Source organism: Chionomys nivalis, chromosome 20, assembly GCF_950005125.1.
Source record: "Chionomys nivalis chromosome 20, mChiNiv1.1, whole genome shotgun sequence".
NCBI lineage: Eukaryota > Metazoa > Chordata > Mammalia > Rodentia > Cricetidae > Chionomys > Chionomys nivalis.
In genome coordinates, this window is record NC_080105.1 from 45777811 (window position 1) to 45804210 (window position 26400).

The 26400-nt window shown below is 47.5% G+C and overlaps 1 protein-coding gene across 2 annotated transcripts in view; it reads left to right on the forward strand.

The window, feature by feature from the left end:
- Positions 1-26086, forward strand: part of Rab11fip1 (RAB11 family interacting protein 1) — a 28298-nt gene extending 2212 nt beyond the window's left edge. The window contains exons 2-6 of one of the 2 annotated variants that reach the window (XM_057752543.1): positions 13800-14236; positions 15374-16154; positions 17105-18907; positions 19736-19844; positions 25281-26086. In XM_057752543.1, coding sequence (XP_057608526.1) covers positions 13800-14236; positions 15374-16154; positions 17105-18907; positions 19736-19844; positions 25281-25499 — 3349 coding nt within the window. In that variant the 3' untranslated portion in view covers positions 25500-26086. The remainder of the gene's footprint in view (positions 1-13799; positions 14237-15373; positions 16155-17104; positions 18908-19735; positions 19845-25280) is intronic. The other variant, XM_057752544.1, reaches the window with a different exon arrangement.
- Positions 26087-26400: the final 314 nt, after the last annotated feature.

The following is a 26400-nucleotide window of genomic DNA, read 5'->3' on the forward strand; positions in this document are numbered from 1 at the left end:
GCCGCGGACTGTCTTTACTTTTCAACAAGAAGGTGATACTGCAAAGTTTCCATCTACCCCTTTCTGGGGCTTTCCTAGCTTCTGGTTAAGCCTATCTGATCCCTGGAATAGTAACTCCAAGATGCCCCAGGTAGCTGAGAGTTGAAAAATAAGATATAGCCTGAGAGGTGTCAGTTTTAATAGAAATAGTTATTAATGGTTTGATTCCACCTTATATATAAAACATCAGAAACAAAACAAAAAGCTGAAATCTTGGTCTGCTCTCTCTCTCTTTTTTTTTTGTGTGTGTGTATGTAGCAAAACAGTTACTGAACAAAGGGTAGTTTTTTTTTTGTTTGTTTCAAACACAGAAATTTGAGGTCCATTATGTTAAGAGCCAATTTACTAATCATTCTCTTGACAAACCCCTATACAGCAAATTTATTTGCAGACAAGAGAATATGCTATTTATCACAATTCTGAATTTGCTGTCCTAAGTTTAGTGTGATGATACACACTTTTAAAGTAGCCTACTATATAGGGCAGCCTAATATATAGGCAGGATACATTTAGTAGCAGGGAATGTATGTCCTTCAGTTTAGGAATAGTAAAAAGGAATTGATTTTACTCTGATATGTGTTAAAGACCTGATATTTCAGTGGATGTTGGTTAAATAGGAGCCAGTTAAGTACCCTGACAACAGCGGCCATGAATCCAAAGTATGGTTAGGTAAGCAACATGTAAGACCCTCAGCCCAGCTTTCTTGTCTCCCGTAGTAGATTGGTTTAAAACAAAAACAGACAAACCTTCTTAAGGGGCTAAAAGCAACAAAATTTGGGAAATAATCTCTTAGAGTAGGGCCGTTATGCAAGTAAACACCATAAGATTTAGGACTGCCTTAATCTTCAGTTGAGAGAGGAGGGAATGGTGGAGGGGCCATTTCCTGTATCAGCTGAGACTCCGATGCCTGCCTGTGAAAGAAAGTGTTTGGATATTGTAGCGGTTAGATGGTTGAAAAGTTGTAAAAGATAGTGAGACACTGAAATAGTCACCCGTGGAAAAGTCTGGACTATTGGGAATGAGTTGAGGAGTTGTTTTGCAGAGAGACTGAAGTGTAGAGTGACTTAGCTGACCATCAAGGTCTTGACGTCACAAGGAAGCCGTTGGAGGTGTGCTTTGGGCTTCTTGTGCACGTTTAAATCGTTTTATAGCAGGGTGGAAATTTTAAGCAATATTTTGCTGGTTACTACCCACCCCTCCTTCTTTCTAGAATTTCCCTTAAAGATAACGTTGGGCCTTCCTGGAACCATTCGTCTCCCAGGCAGCAGGGGTGCCTCCTACTCCTGGCTCTCTGTAGATCTGTGATAAACACCCCTCCCTCATCTTGGCTATGGGATGAAATGACCACAGGAGAGGACCACATCAAAGGTGTCACTAGGCGATGATGGCATTGCTTGTGATTTCTTGTGTCAGACGTTCAGTAAGAGTAGAGGAAGTCCTACCTGCCCCGCCCCTTCTCCTCTCTAAAGTATATCCGTTCTTTTAATAAATATTGATTTTTTCCCCCCTGATGCTAGGAATTGAACTCAGGGCCTGCTCCAAGCCACTGAACTCTATTCCCAACCATCTAAAATACGTTGTGTGTACGTGTGTTAGGCTTGTGTGCATGGCTCATGTGTGTGGGTGTGCTTGCGTATGTGCAAGGGTGAGTGTAGAGGCCGGAGACCGACATCAGGTGATCTCAACACTACCCTCTATTTTATGTGTCAGACAGGCAGAGTCTCTCACTTGAACACAGTGTCTAGCCAGCCAGCTTGTTCTGGGGATCCCCTGTGCCCATCTCAGACTGCAGCTGGGCCTCCACACCTACCTGACACTCACGTGGATTCTGGGGATCAGAACTTCGATCCTCAGGGCTGTGAGACGAGGGTTTTTTTTTTGTTTTGTTTTTCGAGACAGGGTTTCTCTGTAGCTTTGGTGCCTGTCCTGGAACTAGCTCTTGTAGACCAGGCTGGCCTCGAACTCACAGAGATCCGCCTGCCTCTGCCTCCCGAGTGCTGGGATTAAAGGCGTGCGCTACCACCGCCCGGCGAGACGAGGGTTTTGCCTGTCTCCTTCCACCTTGTTATTTGAGATGGGGTGTTTGGATGAACCTGGATCTTACTGATTTCCTTGAGTTGGCTAGCCAATAAGCTGCAAGGCTCTACCTCCCCTGAGTCACCCCAGTGCCGGGGTTGTAGACACTAGCTGCTTGTGCCTGCCTTTTGCATTGTGCGGGCATCCAAACTTGGGCCCTTATGCGTGCCTGGCAGGCACTTTACCAGCTGAGCCCAAAGTACTTTTTAGAACCGTTGTGTGCCAGATGCTGGGTATAAAGTGCCAGAGGGGCATGGTGCTTGCTTTCAGGAAGTTGAGAACCTTGTTGGGAAGTGGATCGTAAACAAAGGAACACAAGAAAGAAATAGTGTGTTGTGCTCAGTCATGGAGAGCGAAAGAACAAGCTATCAGGAGCCAAAGACTGGCACTGGACAAGCTATGAGGAGCCAAAGACTGGCACTGGACAGACGCCTGGCAGTTAAGAGCATTGACTGCTCTTTCAAAGGACTTAGGTTCGATTCCCTGCACCCATGTGGTTCCAGGATTGCTGACGCTCTCTTCTGGCCTCTAAGGACACTGTCTATACACGTGTGAGCAAAACAAAACAAAACAGAAAACCCACACACATAGAATCAAAATAAAAAAAATACGTCTTAGAAAAAAGATTTATTAAAAAAAAATGAACAGGGCTAGAGAGGAGGTTCAGCAGTTAAGAGCACTGACTCCCCTTTAGAGGACCTGGGTTCCATCCCCAGCACCCACTTGGCAGCTCACAGCTGTCTGTAGCTCCAGTTCCAGGGGATTTGATGCTCTCTGTCCTCCGAGGATACTGCATGGACTTAGTGCTCTTACATGCACGCAGGCAATACACCCATATGCATAACACAAATAAAAGGAAATTAGTTTTTAAGAAATGATCCTTAGAGTACGCTGTAAAGAAGGAGATTGGAAAGCAGGACATGATGGCCCCTCTAGTCTCAGTTACTAGGGAGGCCGAGGCAGGAAGGTTGCTTGAGCCGGAGAACTCAAGGCTAGCCTGGACTGTGTAGCAAGAGCCTAGCTCATAACAGAATAACAGGTAAGCCTTTGTTTTATGCACATGGTGCTAGGATTAAACTCAGTGCTTTCTGCATGCCTGGCATGTGCTGTACTACTGAGCTGTATCCCCAACTATGAATGTTAGTGAATAAGATGGCCCCTGGGGCAGGCTAAGAATCAAGAGGAACCCAAGGGGGACTGGGCATGGGCTCTGAGGCAGGCAGGTGTTCCTAGGAAGCTGGAGGACTGATTGTGTAGGGTAAGACTAAAGAGAAAGGAATAGCTTAGCTTGAAAGAAATAGGAAGCCACCAAGTGTTAAATGCAGGATGGTGTGACCCAATTTGAACATGGCCTAGTCTGAAATCCCACAGATGAAGTGGAAGGCCGCTGCAATAATTGAAGCCGCTTGATGGCCGTCCTTACCGAGATGGGAAGTAGTGGGTCCTTTCAGGAATGTTTTATAGGCGTAATTGCTCTGCCTCATGGTAGGGGGTGTGGGGAAGGAAGTGATAAGATTAAATAAGTAAAATAAAGGGAGGGACGTGCTGAAAGTGAACCAGGAAATCGGTCTGCTTTCTTACCCCAGCAATCACCCTGATACCAGGGTGAGGTCACCATGACAAGGACAGCTTTGGGCAGTGCCACTTGTGAGTTGAGTCTTCTGTTGAAATGAATGACTCGGACATGCTGTTGAAAGCGGGGTGTGGCCGTGTATGTCTACAAACGCCGGCTGTTTCAGAGCAGGCCTAGTGTGGTATTGTGTGACTGGTGTAACTTCATTGGTGTGCACTGCGAAGCTGATGATGTCATGGTTTCAAGGAAAACCTAATGTAACACAACAGTGGAGAGAGCAGCCCTGTACAAAAACCAAGACCGCGTAAACGAACCGGCTGTTTCACATCCGAGACGGCGAATGTTGAAAAGCCTTGGGCCTTGCCATCTTGCTAAGTCCCCCTCTGTCCAAAGACCTTGGCCGTGTTTCTATAGCTACCATCCGAGGAAGAGTTTTATAAGTAGTATCTGATAGGTCACTTGGACTGTAGCTATTAACTTTGAAATATAATAATTATATTATAAGCAGTATGTGTACTCGTTAAAATGGCATCAGCTCCAACATATAGTTGCTTAGTTCATTTAAAGCACTCTGTCCTGGGAAGTGCTGCTTCTCCCCCTCTCCTCTAGGGGGGACAGCTAGCTCTGGGTTAGCTCCAGAGGGCCAGGGAGCTCAGGACTGAGATGGAAGACAGCAATAGGAGGCCATTTGATCTTTTCATCTTAAAGCAATTCCTAGCGTGACCTTTTGTTCTGGATCCAGCTCAGGCCTCTAAATCTCAGGGTCTTTGAACTCCAGCAAAACTATGCCCAAGCCTTGTATTAGCAAGTGGCTCTTTGTCCTCCACAGTGTGCCCTGAGTCAGACAGAGGTCATGCCGCCACCCCACCTCCCCAGAAACCGTGCCTGAGGTGTCTGCTTTCACCTGACCACTCCTGTCTTGTTTATTGTGTGATAAGGGACTTGGTCATTGTTGAGCTGCAGTGAGTGGCTCGCGGATCGCATAGCTGAGGTACCTGCGGTCACGGTAGTTGGCATTCAAGGTTTTGGTTTGTTTGGCGAGTGGGTTGGTTTGAAACATGTAGTCCAGTCTGGCCTCCAACCCTCCATCCTCCAGCTCTGCCTCCTTTGTACTAGAGTTACTGGAGGGCACCGTCATACCTGGCCAAGAGAGCCTCTTTTCCTGAAGGAATGTGTTGATAATCTGGTAAAGAAAAAACCAAGGCTCCGAGTCTCCAGGGCGTCCCTGGGGAACATGAGGAATGTGGAAGGCAGCTGTGAGGATCTTGCCTGGATGCCGGCCTTTGAGATACCCTAAGGGAAGGCATTTACAAGCAACCTTAGGGAAGTATTGCTAGAGATGGGGCCACTACAATCCTCTGCTTTCTTTTTGGGTTTTCAAGACAGGGTTTCTCTGGGTAGCAGTCCTGGCTATCCAGGAACTCACTTTGTACACCAGGCTGGGCTCAAACTCACAGAGGTCCTCTACCTCTGCCTCTCAAATGCTGGGGTTAAAGGCGTGCACCACCACCCCCAGGCACGCTTCATTTTTTTGTGTGTGTTCTTCTGAGATCAAGAATGTAGCTAACCTCCAGAAGAACTAGAGCTTCCAGAAAGCCTGGTCTAAAAAGGCCTCTTGTTATCACCAAGAATGTCTGGTTTGAAGGGCAGGTACAGCAGCAGCTACAGTCCTGGGTGTTTGCTCAGGGCTGGGGCCTCTCAGAGCTCTGTTCTCTCCTGGTCAGTGACCGTGACCTGCAGTGCACCAGCATGGAACTTTTCACTTTTACTAATCATTTGTTATTAAGATGAGATTTTAAAATAAAACTCTTTGGGTATGTTTTCTTCCTGCTTTGAACTTGCCAGTGATTACAATACAAATCCCAGATTCTCTGCTCCGGTGCCAGGAGCTCATAGAGGGGAGCACATTTCATTTGTGTGCAGGGTGAGGGACGGATAGAATGGTCTTTGATGTTGGTCCCTGAAGTTTGTTTTCTTTTGTCTTGGCCAAGGTACAGGGGTGGGGGGCTGGGGGGGAGGGGGGTGTTGAGGGGAGCATCAGACTATACTCTTTCTTTTCCCACCCTTAAACTCTTTTTGTGAGGGACATCACTGTCATGATAAATTCCTTTGGCAGGCCACATGTGATACATGGGTGGCTGTTATATCCCGGCAAGAGCTGAGGTCTCATCATACAGTAGTACCATTTGTCTTAAATACGATCAACTTCATAAGTAATAACTTTAGAAATGATAGGCTTACGTGTTGAAAAATGAGTTAATTTTTTTTTTTTTTTGAGGCAGGGTCTCTTTTGTAGCCATGATTGTCCCTGAACTGGCTCTGTAAACCAAGCTGGCCTCAAACTAGAAGATCTACCTGCCTCTGCCTCCCAAGTGCTGGGATTAAAGGCGTGCACCACCACCGCCTGGCTGAGTAAAAATTTCTAATTCTTAGAAAATATTTTAATAAGGGTGCTTAGAATTGTTGTCTGCTTAGAAGCACCCTGATCCATATGTACTGAAACCAACTGTGGTGCCCCCGGCACTGCTAATCCCAGGAGCCTCTGGGTCCCACCCACCCCCTGGTATAAAAGCCATAAAGCCTTCAGTGATGATCTTCACGTCCCCAATAAGTTCCAGAACATATACTTCCATCACGTTATTTTTAAGTTCTTCCATTAAAAAAAAAAATCTTTATGGAAATTATGTAATACTAATTATATAGGTGAATATTTTCCTGTGTCTTCAAATGCCAGTCCATCAATACTTAGGTTAGGTGGGCTTGTTTGAGTATTTGGGAACATACTTAGAACTGTTTGTCTTCCCCATTTTCATGTCAGGAACCTTGTGACTGGGTCAGTTGTAGGGTACTCGGGGTGGGATGTCATGCAGCCATCGGAATTGGTGGTATGATGATTATAAGGCGTGTGCCATAGGCTGCAAAAAACTGCCCATGCATTCTGATTCCGACTAAGTTGTAATTATAGCTAAGACTTACAGCAGGCCTTCTTCTAGGCACTTACATATATTAAATCATCTAAACTTTATGACATCCTTCTGAGGCAGGGACCCTTAGCCTTGTCTCAGGGGGAGCTGGAACCAGAGAAGGGTTGGGTCAGCTGGGAGCTGTTAACTGTACAGGAAGTAAAATTAAGGGGGATGTATGAAACAGTTGTGGTTGGATTAGCATGGGATTGAGTGTGCGTCTAAAAACATACCTGATTTTTCCTTTTCTTGTAACATGTCTTTTGTATGTGTGTGAGGGGGCGATTTTGTTTTTGCTTTTGTTTGTTTTTGAGACAGGATCTTGCTATGTAGCTCAGACTGGCCTAAAACTCTCTCAGATCCTCCTGCCTCAAGTCAAAATCCTGGATTCCAAGCAAACTCCACCATGCTCTGTTTGTTTGAGTCCTAGGGACCTAACTCCAGTCATCTAGGCCGGCCACAAATGCCTTATCTGCTAAGCCATCTCACTGCTCCAAATCCTTCTTCACCTACCCTTCCTGTGTTTTCTTCGTGTAACTTACCAGCTCTTGGGACTGAGTTTGGTGACTCCTTATAAGGAGCTTTTCAGTGCTACTAAAATGGCTGTTTTAGAGGGCGGAAATTAAAGCAACTGCAGGAGTCATCCACTGCTCGGGGTGGACTCGTTCTTCCGGCCACTGACAGTGGGCAGAAGGAAGGTTCGGGAGTGGAGGGTTAGCCAATGGGTAATTCTGTAATCAAAGTCGGGCCCTGTTGCCACCTACCCACCTCGTTCCACAACGAAACTTGCTGAACTGCACGGCGGCTGTAGAGTCCACACTGCCAACGTGATACAGGTCATAAGCGTCCCCGCCCTGCCGCTCCGCGCGACTGCTCCGCACTGCTGCCGTGCTATCTAGCGCACAGATGTTTGGATCTCAGCAGCCCACAGTGTGGCATTCTGCCCTACTTATAATCCCCAGGGAAGACGGTTTCTGAACTGCTTCACAAGACACCTCCGTCTAGGAGAAGACTGTCTTGCTTCCTGACACCCTTAGGGCGCTGCTCTGTTCTTCCTTCCTCCTGGAGGAGCCATAACCCTCAGGGTCCTGATGCTGCTGGGTTTCTGTGAGGATGACAGTGACTTGTGCCACAGCGGGTAGTTGAGATTTGGCCTGGAAAGGGAAGTGTGTAGTTGTGCTGACCCTGAAGTCTAAGCTAGACCCAGAGACCTCGAAATGAACTCTGTGTGTCTAGAGTGGCAGAGCTGGTGGTGTTCTTGGCTTTCCCTTTTCTGGACCCTTCTGAGGTTCAGAGCAGATGCACATGTATTAGTTTTCAAAGACAGGTGTCTCTGTAGTCCGTGGGGCCTTAGGTGAGTTGAGAGTCTTGTTTGTGCAGTTTGTGCCTTAGTAGCGGTGTCTTTTCACATGGAGTATTTTTGCATGCTGCACGGTGAGGAAGTCTCCAGCCGTTGTCCCGATGTTCAAAGTAAGAAGTTGGCAGCAGGGCCAGTGGTGAGGTTCAGAGGGTAAAGGGACTTAATGCCAAACCCTTCGGTACCCAGGAGCCACTCACCAACTCCTGTGATGTGTGCTTACCATGACACGATTGCTCCCATACATACAGGTGTACACACAGATACACACTAATAAATAAATGCAATTTTCAGATTTTTTAAAATGAAATAGAAAGGAGGCAGTCCCTGGCAAACCATGGGCCTCTTCTCCCCTGTAACTGCGGTGCAAAGCATATAAGTATGTTTGCATGGGATCTTGAAGACCGTGGTTTCTGTACATCTGGTCACCTTCTGGAATATGACAAGCTTGTTCGTTCCAGCCCCAAGGTGATTCTGAGGCCCTCCTGGCAGCCCTTTACCCCCCAGTGTGAGCTTTATGTGTGTAGGGCTGCGATGGGAAAACTTGTATTTTCCCTTGTCTGTGGAGGAAGATCCTGTCTCCAGCATCCCCTCATTCATCCTCCCTGCCCTTCCAACAAGAGCAGGATTTGTTCAAGACCAGTCTCTCACGATCCTCCTGCCTCCATCTCCCAAGTGCTAGATTATAAATGTGATTGCTTATCTCCTTAAGACACCACTGGGTATAACTAGGAAACATAATCAACAATTGGTGTATTTTAACTGCCTTATATTATCTTGGAACCCTCACCCACCCCCCAAAAAACCTACATAAACACCACGAAGTAGATTATTTGGATAACTTACGTTTTTCAGTTGGGAGAATACAAAAGTGGTCGTTATTTCTAGGAGAAGGGCTAGGCATGTAGCTTGGTGATGGAGTCCCTTGCTTCATATACAAAAATCATAGGATTTTATTTTTTGATAGGTGAATGACTTTTTCATATCAAGGGCTTAAAAATAAACTTCTTGTATGGGATTATGGCTTTCCTGCTGCACTCTGCCCTTTGGACAGAAAAATGAGCCCAGCCCTGATGGAAAGATTAACGGCCGTTCCTGGCTCCGTGTGAAAGGTGATGCTGAACACCTACACTGCAGCCCTATGCCGTGTGGCCATGCTGGGTCGGAGGTTAGTTATTAACTGCTTCTCGGAGGGGACGGGAATTAAGTGAATTTAAAAAAAAAAAAAAAAAGACAGAAGCACCAAAAGCTAGTGTTGATAGTAATGTTGAAGCCCACAACCGTAATCCGATTTGAGATTCCAGAGGGCGTGATTCGTGAACTTTGTTAATGGAGTTTTCAGGCTCAAAGCCTGGGCTCTGGCAGATCAAAGGCTTGCCCACCGCCCCAGTGTGCCCCTAAAGAGACAAGTAGTGCTGAAAAGCAGGAAAGGGGGTGTATTCTACACAGCTACAGTGGGAGGAGGTCTGGCAGCCCTCAAGTCTGACTTGAGGTGGGTTTAAATACAGGGCAAATGGTATGCATAACTAAGCAGTCCCGTCATGGCGTGACCCCCACCCCATTATCCATCAGCATTACTAGGCTCCAGTGTTCCCTGTAAAATAGTCATATGGTAAGTTGCCAGAACTCTGTGAAATCTCTCCCTTGGGAGAAGTTTCCTTCTCTAGCCAGCACCGGACTTCTTCCTTTTCTTTTCCTCACCGTGAGACTCCTGAGGAAATTTTAATATTTGGGACACAAGTCTCTTAGACTATCTTGTCTGACCATGAGGATGCAACCCACAGAATCAACTAAGCAGGCTCATAGGGGCTCAGAGAGCCTGCATCAGGGAGCCTGCATGGGTCTGAGCATGTATGTATGGTTTCTGGTTGCGTAGTTTGGTGGTCTTGTGGGACTCTTAACAGTGTGTGTGTTGGGGGTGGGGATCTCTGACTTTTTGCTTGCGCTTAGGACCCTTTTCCTCCTATTGGGTTGCCTTGTTCAACCTTAATAGGAGAGTTTGTGCCTAGCTTATTATAATTTGTTATGCTGTGCTCAGTTGTTCTCCCTGGGATGCCTGCTCTCTCTCCCTCTGGAAATGGAGGAGTAGATCTAGGGGAGAGAGAATAGATGGGGGGGCGGGCACTGGGAGGAGTAGAGGAGGTAAAACTTGGTCAGGATGTAATGCGTATAAAGAATTTTAAAAAGTAAAAAGAACGAAACAAGAAAAAATATCTTGTCTGATGGCTGCCTGGCGATTTCACTGTGGCTTCTGGTTAAACGGCTGATATCAAGCATCTCTTGGTGGCCTGGCTTTTTTAGCAGGAGGGTTGTATTGGCCGAAACATTCTCTTCTTTGCTGTAGTGTGAACACTCTTGATGGCGTTTGTTGGATGCTTGCTCTACCTATGATTCCAACTCTGCTTTCCTCGCCCCTAAAGGGAGCCCTGGAGCTTCCTCGGCTACAGGCTGGTTAACTTCAGGTTTGCTTGTGAAGATGAGCAGCAAGAACAGCTGTTTAGGTTTGTGCTTGGGCTGTGGGTAATAATTGGTGGGGAGCATTCTGGGGTTGGCTACAAGTTTGCTTAGGTCCAGGTAACCTTTAGAAAGGCAGGCCTGCTACCAGGAGTGGTCAGGTGGCATGTTCTGAAGGCTTTGAATGCGTTTGCATGCCTCAGAAGCCTAGTGGAGAGGGTCTGGGGTGGGGGTGGGGCAGCCCCTTCTCCCTGGGTGGCCCTGATGCCTGCAGCCCCCGCTATGGCCAACTGAGCTTTACATTCAACTTTCAGCCACTTCTCCTTTTCAGGTGCCTGCTAGTAATATTACAAAAGCCAGACACCTTTCATCACCAAGGCAACTGCGTTTACCATGTGACTATCAGGAAAGGAAAAACACAAATAATCCTCTCGACCTCTTGACAAATATGCAAAGTATTCCAGGCCAGGCCTTGCCCTAGAACAGTGTACTGGAAAGATAGGAGACTCGCTGGGAGAAAGAAGTTAAAAGACCCGCATCTCCAGCTGCCCCTGGTCCTCCCTCACTATGCCTTTTCTTTGCCAGTCCTGTCCAGCATCTCACGTCACTTTGCTGGGTCTTGGCTGCATTTGTTGGTGCAGTTCCAGTTCTTCCTGGCAGTTGTATGTGTTGCATCTTCAGTGGTCATCTTACGGGCTATGACAGGGGGCAAGCTGTGTCGGAGTGTCCCCTCCCTCCTTCTATTTTGGGATATTTAAGTTGAAAGTGTATGAACTGGGCTGTAGCTCTGCAATAGAGCACTTGCCCACCACGCAGGAGGCCTTGCATTTCATCCCTAGCACCGCAGCAGCCCCTGCACACATACACACTCACTTCTGTGCATGCGCTCGCGCGCACACGCGCACACACACACACACAAAGGGGGAAAAATCTTAAACCCTCCTCAGAAAGGATTTGAAAATGAATCAAGAGAATCAGCAAGCCTCCTGGTGGAGGAGAAGGAAGAGGACCTCAGAAAATGGAGAAGCCTTGCTACTCTGCACCAGCACCGGGATCCTAGCAATGTCTAAGCCTCCTTCCCCTCACCTCCTGTGCAGCTCAAGTCACACGCTGCACGGCATGCTGCAAGTGCAGCTTCACAGCCCAGGTTCTACTTCCCTGTGTGCCGGGTGAGCCAAATAGAAGGGGGAGGTTGACCTCTGCTGAGTTGCAGTTGGAGGTGAGGGAGGAAGTTGTGCTCATTTGGACAAAACCATCATTTCCTTAAAGTCTCGGCCCTGGGCTCTTAAGTAGGTCACTGAAGAAAAAAACAGAAAGTTCTCCATTTGTGAGATGGCCTGTGGCTAGCTGGTTCTCTGGAGGCCAGGTATTTGAAGTTGGTTGTCCCCCATTGCACTTGCAACGAACTGGGCTCCCAGTTCACCAGAGATCAGGTTTCCCGACGGAAAACGAATGTCAAGGAGATGCCCCTTTCTGAAGTTTGCAGTCTGAGTAGGTCTGGTGTCCCGTCTTTGCCGTGTCTTCAAGTAGCTTGCAGAGGACCCTGTAGAACACTTGAATGATGTTTGAAACATTCTTTTCTGATAGCTAAGTCTGACGTGAGTGCTTTCGGGTCAGTTTTTCATTACTTCCAATTGTGACAAGATGCAGAATTTAGCTTTTAATTTCTTACGATGCTGGGGACTGAACCATTGACCTACATTCCCAGCCTAAAAGTTTATCGTTGTAGCCACCCCAAGTGTGCAGTTGTGTATCCGTTCACATTGTGTAACCAGACCACCATCTGTCTCCAGAATCTTTTCATGTCTTTCCAGTTTGAACTAGAGTTCATACCCTTCAGGCATTGTTTCTCTGTTATGCCCATCCCCCAAGCCCCTCAGCCACCATTCCATTTTCTATTTCAGTGAATTTGACTGCTCTGGGTATCTGGGTCCCTCATGTAAGTGGAAGCATAATACAATATTTGTCATTTGTAGTTTTTTTTTTTTGTTAAATCCAAAATCTTCTTTTTGTTTTTGAAGCTGTATCTTGTGTTTTCCCCTTCTCCCTGCCAGGCTTTATTCCTTTCTGTAAGCTTTAATATTTTTGATAAATGTTATGTGTATTGGTGTTTTGCCTGAATGTTTGCCTGTGCACCATCTGCGTGCAGTCCCCGTGGAGGCAGAAGAGGGTGTTGGATCTCCTGGAACTGGAGTTACAGATGGTTATGAACCACCATATGGGTGCTGGGAGTTGAACCAGGATCTTCTGGAAGAGCAGCCAGTGCTCTTAACTGCTGAGCCGTCTGGTGTTTATGTATAAATTTGTATAATAACTTAACTGTACTTGCTGAAGGAAAATATGACATTGGAACTAATTTGATAGAATTCTTCCCTTTATTTTGAGGTGGGGTCTTGCATTTTGTGGGTAGGGATTTGAGTGTTATTCTTTTTCTTATTAAAAATAATTTTTATACAATATATTTGCTTCTCCCAGATCTTCTTACCCACCCAACTCCATGCCTTTTTTCTCTCATTAACAAGCCGTCAAATAAAACAAGCACACTATAATTTTTTTTTCCCTGAGAGGGATTTGATAGCAACGCCCCACTTATGACTGAATGTTTCAAGGTCTTGTTGTCTGCATATTGCCCAGTTGTGGGTCTCTGTTAGTTCCTGTCCTTTTGTTTTTCTGAGATCAGGTCTCATTTTGTACCCCTGGCTGTCCTGGAACTGGATATGTAGACAGGGCTAGCCTCAAACTCACAGAGATCTGCCTTTTTTTGTCTCCCAGGTGTTGGGATTAAAGGCATGTGCCACCATACCTGACTAAGGTGGTGTCTTAGTCTGGCCTCAGAGTTGTGTTACACCCCTCCCAATATCTGGGACTCTAGGTTGCGTCACTGTGCCAAGTTCTTTATTTTTAGAAAAATCTCTTTATTGGATCATTATTCTAGATGATTATAAGGGTTGAGGATAGAACTCAATGGTATAGAGTACTTGTACGGTATGCTCAAAGCCCTGGGTCCAATCCCTAGTAAGATGCATCGGGCTACCCTTGTGTAGCATATGGACAAAAAAAAAACAACAACAAAAAAAACCAAAAACAAAACCTCAAAAATAAAAGTATAGGGCTAAGGATGTGGCTTGGGCAGAACATTTGCCTGTTCTGCTCAACGTTGGCCCTCGTTCCACCCCTTGCACTACAGAAATGAACGGATAATAACACAGTTCTGTGTTAGACAGTGTAGAAGAGCATTTGTATGAGAGGTTGGAGCAGCAGATAGAATTCCCTGATGTCAGGGCCCCGTTGGAGCTGCTCCCACCCAAAGGTAACCTCTCGTCCTTTCCTCCTCTAGATGGTACACCTTGAAGTCCAAGCCAGGAAAGAAGGACAAAGAGCGAGGAGAAATCGAGGTCGATATCCAATTTATGAGAAACAACATGACTGCCAGCATGTTTGACCTCTCCATGAAGGATAAGTCTCGGAATCCCTTTGGAAAACTGAAGGACAAGATCAAAGGGAAGAACAAGGATAGCGCATCAGACACCGCTTCAGCCATCGTCTCCAGCACGACACCCTCGATCGACAGCGATGAGGAGTCTTCCTCCAAAGACAAGAAAAAGAAGTCAAAGATCAAGACTCTGTTTTCCAAGTCGAATCTGCAGAAGACGCCGCTCTCCCAGTCCATGTCTGTCCTACCTACGTCCAAGCCAGACAAAGTGATGCTCCGTCCCGGAGACTTGCAGTCCCGGTGGGACGATGACGAGGATGAGTCCTCCTCCACCTCCGATGGTGAGTTCTCGTCTTTGCTCACTCACCCGCTTCCCTGGCCTCCCTGATTTTGCTCTGAGAAGGAAGAGGTGGGTCTTTGGGATTTAGTTACCACAGCAATGATGGTGATGAAGTTCACTAAGGCTTTCTTTCCTAAGAGAATACAAATGTCTTCTCCTAGGCTTTGGAGCTCACAGAATAAGCACATTTGAGGGTTTTTTGTTTTGGTTTTGGTTTTTTTGCTGCTGTTTGTCTTCTCACAGTCCTAGGGATCTGGCCCAGGGCCTGTAGTGTATTGGGCAAGTGCTCTGACACTGACCCATAGCCCCAGCACCTATTGTATCTGAAAAAAATAAAGCTATAGGGCCGTCCATATTGTAATAGGACCATCTGATACTTTGTTAATTCCTTAGATGTCTGCTGAGCCTCTATCGTGTGCTTAACTCCCATGTGGTGCGTCCCTGCTGGAAGCTAAATAGTCCAGTCTCCTTAACCCAAGTTGTGTATTTTGAACTCCAGCTTCAATTACTGAATCCCCTTTAGCCACCAAATTCTGTTACTCTATCAAGAACATTGCCTTTTCCATTGGTTTAACACAGAATTTCTTCACTTCAGCATCCCTGACTGACTGGGCTGATAATTCTTGTGGGGAACCATCTTGTGCGTTGTAGGATGTGTAGGCAGCACCCGCACCTTCCTATCGGTTACTACGACTGAAGACGCGTGCAAATGCTGATAGATCGACAGATGCTACTGCCCGCTGCAACTACTATTACCTCCCCCACATCCACGCCTCCCCTTTTCCTGTCTTTGCAATGCTGATGGCATCATACATGGCTTATCAGGAACCCATCACTGAGCTGTGCCCCAAATTACTCACTCATGGAGTTTCTTTTCTTTCATTCATTCTTTCTTTTTTCTTTTTGTTCCTAGAACCTTGGGCATGATGACAAATACTTTGCCTCTGAACTCTATCCTCAGCTTCATTTCTTTGTTTAGTGTGTGTGTAGGTCAGAGGCTAGCTTGTGGGGGTCAGTTCTCTTTTGACCGTGGGAGTCCTGGGTATTTAGCTCAGGTCACCAGGCTTTGCAGTCAATACCTCCACTCCCTGAACTGTCTCTCCAGAACTTAACCCTCTGTGATTTACTTCCTTCCCAGTCATGTCCCACAAGAGAACACCCAGCATGGATCATGCACAACCGAACCAGAACAACTTCAGCCTTACCAAGAAAGAGGGGCTCTCCTTCCTCGGCGGCCTCCGCTCTAAGAACGACTCCCTCTCAAGATCTAACCTCTGTATCAACGGGAACCATGTTTATATGGAGCAGACAGAGGCCAAGAGTGAGGTCAGGGACAGCAGCCCTTCAAATTCCCCATCCCCGCAGGGCTTCCGGAAGAGGCATTTATTCTCCTCCACTGAAAACCTGGCTGCCCGGTCTCCTAAGGAACTAGGGGAAGTAACCTCTGACAGACAACTGTCCGATGCTTCCACCAAGGATTCTGTGAAGTCCATGTCTTTGCCATCCTACCGATCTCTGCCCAGCGAGGATAGTAGAGAGAGTGTGTCTCCAGCAAACGTGGAGACTCCGAGAGAAACGAAAGAGAGCAAGAAGCAGGAGAGCAAGAAGTCCTCCCTGCTTTCTCTGGTGACAGGAAAGAAAGATGCGGTTAAAGGCAGTGAAGGCGAGCCTCTTCCCACTATCTCAGAGAAAGAGAAGGAAAGGCAGGGCACACGCGTGGAAGCCCAGCTGAGGGAGGAAGACCCTGGGAGACGGTCAGAGAGAGATGTCATACCTGCCGCCTCGGAGAGGGGCAACTCCCTGAACCGCTTTGAAGATGTGCAGATCTCAGCCCCAGAAGCAGGCCTGGAGCCTAAGTCTGAACCGAAGCCACCAGTTCCCGCCACGAGGGCTCCCCAGACCAAAGCCGTGAAGCCTAGGTAAATTAGTTTTTTACATATGGGGTCTTTCTCTGCCACTGTCTGACATTAGCAATCTCCACTAGAGCAAACCTGGTCAGTTTCAGGATGTATATGCAGAAGTCTGCTAGTCTTAAGTCATTTGAGCCAGTCACCTCTGCTGGCCAGGCTTGCCCAGCACGAAGAGCCAGAGGTGTTTCCCAGCCTAAAGCCACAGCTCAGTCATATGTGGGCGGGGGTTGTTTTTCTTGGTGAGTTAACTGGACTCAAGTGAAAGGAGAGAGTCTGTGGCCGATTCTGAGCATTCTTGGTTGTGGTGGGTACATGGGCAGAATCTGGGCTTAAGGTTTCACCTCACGCTGCCCAGTGGAGATGGCTGCCTTTCCTCCTGGCACTTGGCATCCGTTTGCTGGTGCGAGAGACCTTTGGTCCTTCTTTAGTGTAGCTGTGGTCATTCTTTGTCTCCTCTGTACCCGATCATAAGCACCAGACTCATCAAGAAGGAGCAGCTTTTCTGAGTGACGTTCACATTGACATTTCTCTGGTATTGTGGGGGGGGGGAACTCTTTGGAGATTGTGCACAGGTATACTTTTCTCTTCGACCTCCATACTTGTCACCTTGTCTTAAAAGAAACTGTAGGCTGCCTGTTGTTCCAGCTGAATCTTTCCCTTGTGTGACAGATGTCCTTGGTGCCCAGCAGTCTCTTCCTGTGGGGAGAGTGTGTCTCAGTTGTGGAGTATTTGCTTAGCATGTATGAGGCCCAGGCTTTGATTCCCCGACACTGGAGAAACACAAAGCGATCCATTTGTATGTCAAGAATTGCCGTTCCCTTGGCTTTGTAGATCCTGCTCCAAATGTAAAAAACAAAACAACAAAAAAAAACAAACCTGTCCTTCTTTAATGAGTGTTTTTATGTTTCTTGAAATGCATCTGCAACTGACCTGCAGATTTTATTTTGTCCTTTTTGCAGACTGGACGTACCTCCAGAGACCCAACCCAAAGCCAGGCTTCCTTCCCCTGACTCTGCTCTCTCTCCTTCTCTTCTCTCCAGCTCTCCTCAGGCCCCTCTCTTTTCTGACCTGAGAGGTGACTCAGAGACACAATCCTCTGAAAGTCCTTCTGCCTCCTCCTCTTTCTCATCTCCCCTGGCAGCTCCCCTCTCCACATCCACCCCAATTGAACACTGGCCCCACACAGGCAAGGGGGAGGTTGATGCTGAAGAACCCCCTTTGCTCCTCAAGGCTGTCTCTCAGAAGGAGAGTGTAACGCCAGCTCCAAACACTGGTTCTTCTGCCTCAGGACCACCTTTTAAACAACTGAGCATCTCCGTGCAGAAAGGGATGGAAGAGTCTTCAGGGGGCGAGACCAGGGAGACAGGCACTGGGAAGGAAGCCGGCAGTGATGAGTCAGGAAAGAACCCCATGAGGCAGAATGAAGAACATGTGAAGGTTCCTGTCCCAGAGCAACACTGGGCCCCCTCACCTGAAGAGATCCCGGCCGTACCTTCTGGGCCTTCACTCAGGAGTGGCAGCAGTGCAAACCCTGCTGAGAAGTCCCCTACAGGGGGAAAGACAGACTCTGAGCGTCAGTCTAGGTCTTTTGTGGAGAACGATCACGATGGTGGGATGGCTCATGCAGACAAAGAAGCAGCACCCCCTCTTCAAGAGGAAGAGGCGGCCTCCCTGTTTGATAGCATAGCAAGGAAACATGAAGAGATCCATTCGAATGCCGGTGGAGGTGAAAATAAAGTCAAGAAGCGTGTATCCTTCTCTGAACAACTCTTTGTGGAAGAAGAAACAGAAAAACCCGCTGAGCTTGAGGAGGAGGACGGAAGTCATCCCCAGCGGCTGACATGTGAAGAGCCTGTGGCTGGAGGCAGGCCTGATACAGAGTCTCCTGAGTGTCCCTACACGGAAGGCGCAGGAGAGGAACCTGTGACCACGGCACCTCAGCCCATCATTTTTTCTGAAAGCAAGAGCTTCTCAGAAGATCCCACAAGTGACGCCAGCCCAGCAAGAGGCACCCGACTCTGGAGGGTCGTGGAGAATGGTGTCCTTATGATTCAGTATCAGAGCAAAGCCAGCGATCATGAAGGCCTGCTGTCTGACCCGCTGAGTGACCTCCCATCTGCCTCTGATCTGAGCTTGTCTCTTCCTTCCATTCCTGAGGTGGCATCAGATGATGAAAGAATAGACGAGGCTGGAGATGGAGGAGAGGCAGAAAAGCTGGTTGATCCACAAGCAGGAGTTTCACCCCTCCTGAACATGTCACCTTCCGGTCTGGAGAAGGCAGAGGGGCTGAGTGGCCGGACACGTGAGACGGTGCTTGTGGAGAATCTACATGACTTCAGGCCAAAATCTTCCAGAGTGGCTCCTTCCGAGCAGACAGCAGCACTAGGAATTGCTGAGCCCCGTCTTGGCGAGAGCTCAGGCGTGAATAATCAGTTACCAGGCCCTGGTACTGCCGAGGAAGAGGAACTGGAGCCGAGTGGGAGGCCAGGCTCTCCTCTCCGCACACCCCAGGGCTCTCCTGTGCCCAGCCCCCCACCCTCTGAGACCTTTTCTGCTGCACACTCTTTGCCTCGCTCTCCACATTCCAATGATCACCACACCAGTGTAGCCGAGTCTCAAATAAAAGCAACCCCAGAAGGCTCCGCTGGTAAAGTTGAAAATTTTGGCAAGAAGAAGCCACTTCTCCAAGCCTGGGTCACACCCTCAGAGATACATCCAGTCTCGGCTCAGCCAAGCCCTGGAGCCGGGGCAGCCAAGCACAGGTGAGAGCCGGTGGGGGAGATTGTCTGTGCATGGGAAAGCTGCCCTCTCTTTGCTTTTACCTGCAGAGACCATGTCTTCAAAACGAACAGATGTCCTGATGTCAGAATTTGCCCGTTTCGCCGGCAAGGCTTGTCACTGCAGGGCCATGTACTTTGTGTTTGTACTCAAGAATCCCGCCGCGCGTGTAGCAAGGACATGGTAGTCTTCAAAGATAACCTAGGAATGCTCCTGCAGTGTGATGGAGCTCTGTAGCTGCGGAAGTGTGGGGCGCTTGTGTCTCCAGGGGCTCAGAAGCCAGCTGAGGTGGATTGGTAGAACAGAGCAAAGCCGAGGACGTCCTCCGAGGACCGCTCAAAGAGCAGCTCGCGTGATCTGCGCTCTCCCTTACTGTAGACGCCTGCGAGGATGAGAAACTTCCTTTCTGTCTTTCTTCTGTATTGTTAACATTTTAATTAAAAACATTTTTTTTTTTGCAGCGCTGGGGATGGAACCAGAGGCCTTGTGCATGCTGGGCCAGTACTATACCACAGAGCTACATTCCAGCCTGAGAGACTGCCTTAATGCTCTTGTGTCTATAAGCAGCCTGAGGGGCTTAGTGTCTATTGGGACCCCTCCACCCCTACCCCCGAGCCGAGGATGAGCTTTGGTGGTTGTGTGTGACTCTCTGATCCATTTGACGTTGAATTCCACAGGAGCTAAGGCAGAAGCTGGATGTTGGGCCAGAGATGATTCCCCTCCCGCTTGCTCGTCTTGCGGGCAGCCGCCTTTGAGTAGTCCCCAGCTTTGTGGTTACTGAAAACTTAAGGATCCTTTTCTTGTCTTTCTAGGCTTCATCCCGTGAAGCCGATGAACACAACAGCCACCAAGATTGCAAACCCCAGCTTGGGCACTGCTGCCATCATCAGTGAGAACATGATCAACGAAACCATTATAAAGGTATGTGTTCTGAATTTGGCGTGTTTGCTAACGTCGGCAGAGCTTGCATGTGTAGAGTCACCATTACAGCTGGCCTCCATCTGTGCAGCTGCGCAGGGGTCTGATGGGAGGAGAACTTGAGCTCCTTTAGTCTGGAGACCAGCCTGGGCAACATAGCAAGATGATGTCTCAGAACAAACAACAGCGAAAGTTATAGACCTTGGGACAATTCTGGGAATTACTTACACAGACCTCTGATGGGTCTGGAGTGTGATAACCTCTGAGGGCCCCCAGACTATCCATTGAATGGATAATTTTATTTTTCACTACATTCTTTCTTGTCTCTAGCAACATGATTGCCACTGGCACTGTATGTTTGTTGAGTATGGTCGTGGTTTTTGTTTGTTTTGTTTTTCTTAAAAGACAAAGTTTCTGTAGCCCAGACTGGCCCAGGCAATCCTTATGACTCAGCCTCCCGAGTGCTGGGGTTACAGATAGGTGCCCTACCATGTTCATCTGGCAGTTCTCCTTAAAGGAAAGATTTCCTTTCCCTTTCCTTCCTTCCCTCCCTCCCTCCCTTTCTTCCTTTTGTTTTTTGTTTCTTTTAGACAGGATTTTTCATGTAGCCTTAGCTGTCCTGGAACTCACTCTGTAGACCAGGCTGTTCTCAAATTTACAGAGATCCACCTGCCACCGCATCCTGAATGCTGGAATTAAAGGCGTGCACCACCACCTCCGGGCAAGAATATAAAATTATCTTTATCTTTAGGCAAGAATATAAAATTATTGATACAGATGTGCTGGATTTTATCACTGTACTTCAAAATGGTTTCCAACATTTACAAAGTTGCAACAATAGCACAAAGAACTCCTATAGACTGCCATCCGGATTCTCCGGTTGTTCACATTTGACCCAGTTTGCATTATCTCTTTTGTTTGTTTTTCTGCCAGGAAGGTTTTTTGTTTTCCTGATATTTACAGGGAAGTTGGGCCAGAGGACAACATAAAGATGATATAGTTAAACTACAGTCATCTAGCAGTTCCCCTTCCCACTTCCTTATAGTGCAGAATGCTTTGCGACCCTGATTTTAATTATTTTTATTTCATGTGCGGGAGTGTTTTGCCTGTGTGTACATTCACATTAAGTGTGGGCCTGGTACTGAAGGAGGCCGGTAGAGGGCACTAGGTCCCCTGGAACTGGAGTTAAAGATGGTTGTGAGCCACCATGTGGAAACCAAACCTAGCCCTCTACAAGAGCAGCAAGAGCTCTTAAACTGATGAGCCAACTCTCCAGCTCCTTGTCTGTCTGTCTACCTGCCTATTTTTGATTGGTTGGCTGCTTGACTTGACTGATGTATTAGGCACTGAGCCCAGAGAGAAGCAAATGCCTCTTTTTCAGAAAGTAAACAAGACCCTCAATTCCCATTTTATGTCCTCTTCCCAGTTCATTTAATCAAGGGTTTATCTCCCGGGACTGAGAGGGACAATAACTTAGTAAAAGGCGCCCTTCTCACTCTGCCTCCTGTGTGTGCTCACTGCTGCCCCTCGGCCTGCCATAAATCTCTTGGTCTTGGACCCTCCCGAGTAAATATTCTAGGTAAATACAGAAAGCTCCGTGGAGACTGCCGTTGGCTTTCTAGAGAAGAGCAGCTTTGTACTAGGCATAAAGCAGCGTTTGTAAAAATAACTTCCAAATAAGAGAGTCTGGGGAGAGAAATCCCAGAGCTAAAGTAAAGGAAAAGCTAGTAAGGTCATCACAACAGTGTTGTTTGTTTGGGTTTATTCCCTTGGCTGTTGTTTTAGGGCCTCCATTAAAAATCGTTTTGTGAGTTTGACAGTCTCACACGACTGTACAATGTGCTGATATTATTTATGGCCACCTCCTAGTGCTCCTTCTCCCACCCCGGAGCCAGCGCTCCCTTTTCTTCCTAACTAGTGCTTCTCCTACCGTATGTCCTGTCTGTCTGTAAACTGCCACTGCTGTGGATTCGTGAGTGCAAGGCCGTGTCCTCCCGGTGATGCTCAGTAACACACAAACGGGGTGGTAGCATGCTTATAATCCCAGCACTGGGGAAAGGCAGGAAGACCAGCAGTTCAAGGCCATCCTGAGCTAAGTGAGAACTTGTCTCAGAAAGAAGGTGGTAGAGGGACAGCAAAGAGGAAAGAGAAAAAGAAAGCCGGGTGTGTGACACACACTGGTAATCTCCAGAATTGAGTGGTGGAGGCAGGAGGATCAGAAACTCAAGGCCAGTATGGGGTGCACGAGGTCGTGTCTCATAGAGAAGGAAGAGATGGAGAGGAACCAAGTTGTTATGGATTTAATAATGCTAGGCCCACACTTGCTAAACACACACTCTGTCACCAAGCTACATGCTCAACCACTAATTAGTATTTCTTAATAAACCCTTCTATAGAGAGGTGTAATCTACAAACCTGAGGGCATGTTTCTGGATGTGAAACATCAGTGGACACTTTTTGGTTTTTCTAGACAAGGTTTCTACAGTCCTAGTGTGCTGGAACTCATTCTGTAGACCAGGGTAGCCTCGAATTACAGAGATCTGCCTGCCTCTTCCCAGGTGCTAGGATTAAATGCTTGTGCCACCACCATCCGGCAGTGCATGCCTTTTCTGTGGCAAACTGCATTTGACAAGAAGAGACAGGGTCTCACTTTGTAACCCTGACTGGCCTGGAACTCTTGATGTAGCCCAGGCTGACCTCAAACCTGTCTACCTCTGCCTCCTGAGAGCAGGGTTAAAGGTGTGTGCTTCCACGGCCAGCCTCAAGCCTCATCATATCATTTTTTTTTAGCATAATTTAGTATTGTTAAATACATCCACATGTGTGTCCAACATCCAGAACACTTGTAGACATGAAACTGATTTTTAGCTTTTTTTTTTTTTTTTTAAATACTGTGTCACCATAGTCAAGGCTGGTCTAGAACTCGCTTCATGATGCAGGTACTCATTCTGAGTGCTGGGATTACAGGTGTGTGCCATCATGCTCGATTTGAATATAGTGTTGGAGGTCACACACACCGTGACTACAGGGGTAGAGCATTGATGCGTCACACACAAAACCCAGAATTTAATCCTTAACAGCAAGAACAAAAACAGTGACCAGAAAAGGTCACCCCCCTCTGAATAGATGTTCTCAACAAGCTGAAAGAAAAAAAGCGGGGTTGGGGGATGGAGAAGCAAATGTTGGAGAAATAGCCCAGCATCTCGATTATTCATGCACCATCCGACTTGGATTCAAGCTTGCTTTGTCTGTGAAAACAGCAGCCAGGGAGAGCAGGATTCCTCTGAATTCGGTCTCCTTGGGCAGTTTGCTCCCTGGATGCGGGAGGAGGCTTCTGTGCTGTTGTTGCTATTACTGTGACTATTGCTCTGCCCCGGCTCTGCTTGGAGGTGGTAGGCTCTTGACTTATTGGTCTTCCTGGTGGAAGATGAAAGTGGCAAGGCTCTCAAGGCAAAACCGGTTACTGCCCTGGAATTCTCTGGGCAGAAGTCACCTTGAGTTGCTCAGGAGTCCTGCTTCCCTGATTTGTAAACCTGCTAAGCTGCAGATTGCCGGGCTACCTTCTTACTCCCTCTTAAGACCTTGACGTGACTTGTTACTTCTTAGTGAGTCCCTTATCTCTGATTTCCCTTTGGCTCAGAAGTCTTTGGTTTGCAGTGAGAGTCTCCTTGTCCCAGATGATAAATGTTCATTATGTTCCGGGCACATGCTCCCCTCAGAAACAGGAACAGTCAGTCTTTGGGACAGGCTACCACGTACCCAGAGAGTGTGTACTCAGGTGGCCTGTGAGGTCCATGGCCCGGTGGCACGTGGCTTTAGCTATACATGTTTTGAGAGTGTGGAGTAAGTTTTGGTAGGGTCTCAAGAGGGCGCCTAGAGTTAGCAGACTGATGTCACTGGCTAATACTCAACAGCATTGGCAGGAGGTTGCGCCCCCACATCTTCTTTCTGCTCTACCTTGGGGCTTACTTGTCCCAGCTCTGTACCGATAGCTGGTTGTATGACTCCAGGAGTTTTAAAGGCTGGTTTCAAACCTGAGAGATCCACCTCAGCCTCCCGAGTGGCTGGGCTCAGGTGTGCACACTAGGATTACCTGACGCTGCTTTCTCCGTCTCTCAGCAATGCCTCATTGTGTTCTTCCCACCGCCCCTTTTAGTGTATATGGTTGTTTTGCCTGTGTGCATGCGTGTGCGTCCATGTTGGGGGTGGTGCTGAAGGAGGCTGAAAAGAGAGTGCAGGGTCCTGGGACTGAAGTTATAAATGGTTGTGAGCCACCATGTGGGTGCCAGGAATTGAGCCAGATCCTCTGAAAGAGCAGCCAGTGCTCTTAACTACTGAGCCATGGCTCCAGCCCCCTCACTACATTTCCTGACAACATGTACCTAGAGTCAAGACCAGGGCTCTGAATAAAAAAAAAAAAAAGAAGCTGCTTCGGCCTGTAGTAAGTCAGAATAAAGTCAGACAGGAAAGGCAAACTGAAAATACAGAAAGAAGGGTGGAGTCTAGCAGAGAAATACAACCAGCCACTCAAGAAGAAAGGTATCAGCAGACCAGCAATGCCACAGCCACGTGGCAATGCACAGATGAATAGAAATGGGTTAATTTAAATGTAAGAGCTAGTTAGTAATAAGACCCAACAGTTTGCAATCAATATTAAGCCTCTGAGTGATTATTTAGAAGTGACTGCAGGATGGGGCAGAACAGAGAAACTTCTATTTACATGTATATTGAGTTTTCTTTCCTCTTGGGATATTGTTGGGACATATTACAATAATGAAGTTGTACAAGAATTCTGAGTGCTTGTGAGAAAACTCCGAGAAAACAAAAGTCTTATGACCTCAGTCTTTTCAAAAACAGAGAATTGTTCTTGGAATGTGTTTTTGACTTCCTCCAGGTGTAGCGGATAGGCATGAGTTTACTTCAGATTATTCATTGCAACCAGCTATTGTTGTTTGCTTGAATGTCTCTATGGAAAAGCATGTTTCTGCCACACATATAGGTTGTCCTTGTGGTCACTTTACTCGTGTGTCTCTTCTTACCCCTCAGAATGTAAATTGTTTGATACTCCAAATAAAGTTGACTATTGCATGAGAAAAAAAAAAAAAAAAAGACCAGGGCTCTGACAGCTATGAGCCAAGGAAGGTTTCTGCTTAAGTGTTGTTTGTGGTGCCATGGTACTTTTCTCAGTCAGCTGCCCGGTTCCAGCCTGTGTTGAAGTGAATTTCCATGCCAGATGTGATTGCACACACCTTTAATCTCAGAGCCAGACCGATCTCCGAGTTCATGGCCAACCTGGTCTACAGAGTGAGGCGCTGAAGAATAAAACAAAATGGGTTTCTGAGAGACTCCGACGGCCGCTGACATTGTCTTCGCATTCCTTTCAGATGTCTGGTTTCTCTGTGGCTTGTAACCGTTTCCCTCTTCTTTCCCTCCCCAAAGAAATACCAGCCGTCCGATCCTGCCTTCGCCTACGCACAACTGACCCATGATGAGCTGATCCAGTTGGTCCTCAAACAGAAGGAAACCATCAGCAAGAAGGAGTTCCAGGTGCGAGAGTTGGAAGACTACATCGACAACCTGCTGGTCAGGGTCATGGAGGAGACGCCCAACATCCTCCGAGTGCCCTCTCAGCTTGGCAAGAAGGCCGGAAAGATGTGACCTGCGGGAGGGACGTGGAGATGTCTTGTGATCTTGTGTCCGGCGCCTCTTGAGGTCAAGGGTGTGTGGTCTGCCTAGTAACCAGCACAGGCTCCCATCACCGGGTCAAGAACTGACTCTTGTCTGTCAAGAGTCAGTTCTCCTAGTTGAAACCAGGTTAATTATTACAATGAATCTTGTCTATACATTCCCAACATTCCCAGAGTGCTTTTAAATGCCACGGTGCCTTTAACTAAGTTGTGAATACACGATTTGATCCTGAGCCATCGATTCAGGGGGCGCCATCGGAACTAACGTATTTTAACACTGGGGTTGTTTGCCCTCTGATACCGAGATTTTCCAGTATGTATCCTCCATGAAGCCAGGCTTTGGCTGAGATCAGAAAGGGACTCTACTGTGGGACCGTTTTACCTCCTTTCTTGGTGTTGGAGCAGCTCAGGTATGGCAGATGCTAAATTTTTATGTCTTGTGAATGTCCGAGGAGTCAAGGGTTGTTTGCATAGGGTTTTTTGTTGGGGGAGGGGCATTGTTCTGTTTTTAAGATAGGCTCTTGTCTAGTCCGGGCTGCTCTTGAACTCACTGTATAGCTGAGACTAGCCTTCTTAGACTAGTCTAAGCTGCCTCTTCCAGTTCCTTCTACCTTCTAGCCTTAAAAGTACGTTCTTGTGGATGGGGAGATACAGCCCAGTAGGTAAAGGGCCTGCAGTAGCTGCAGATGCTGGAGGGGCGGGCGGGGGGGGGGGGGGGGCAGGGACAGGCAGATCCCAGGGCCTCACTAGCCAGCCGTTCTAGCTGAAACAGGGAACTCTGGATTCAGTGGGAGACCCTGTCTTAATAATGTGAAAAGCTACCTTAAACCTCTGCCCTTCATATTCTCCCACATAGGTGAGCACTCACACAC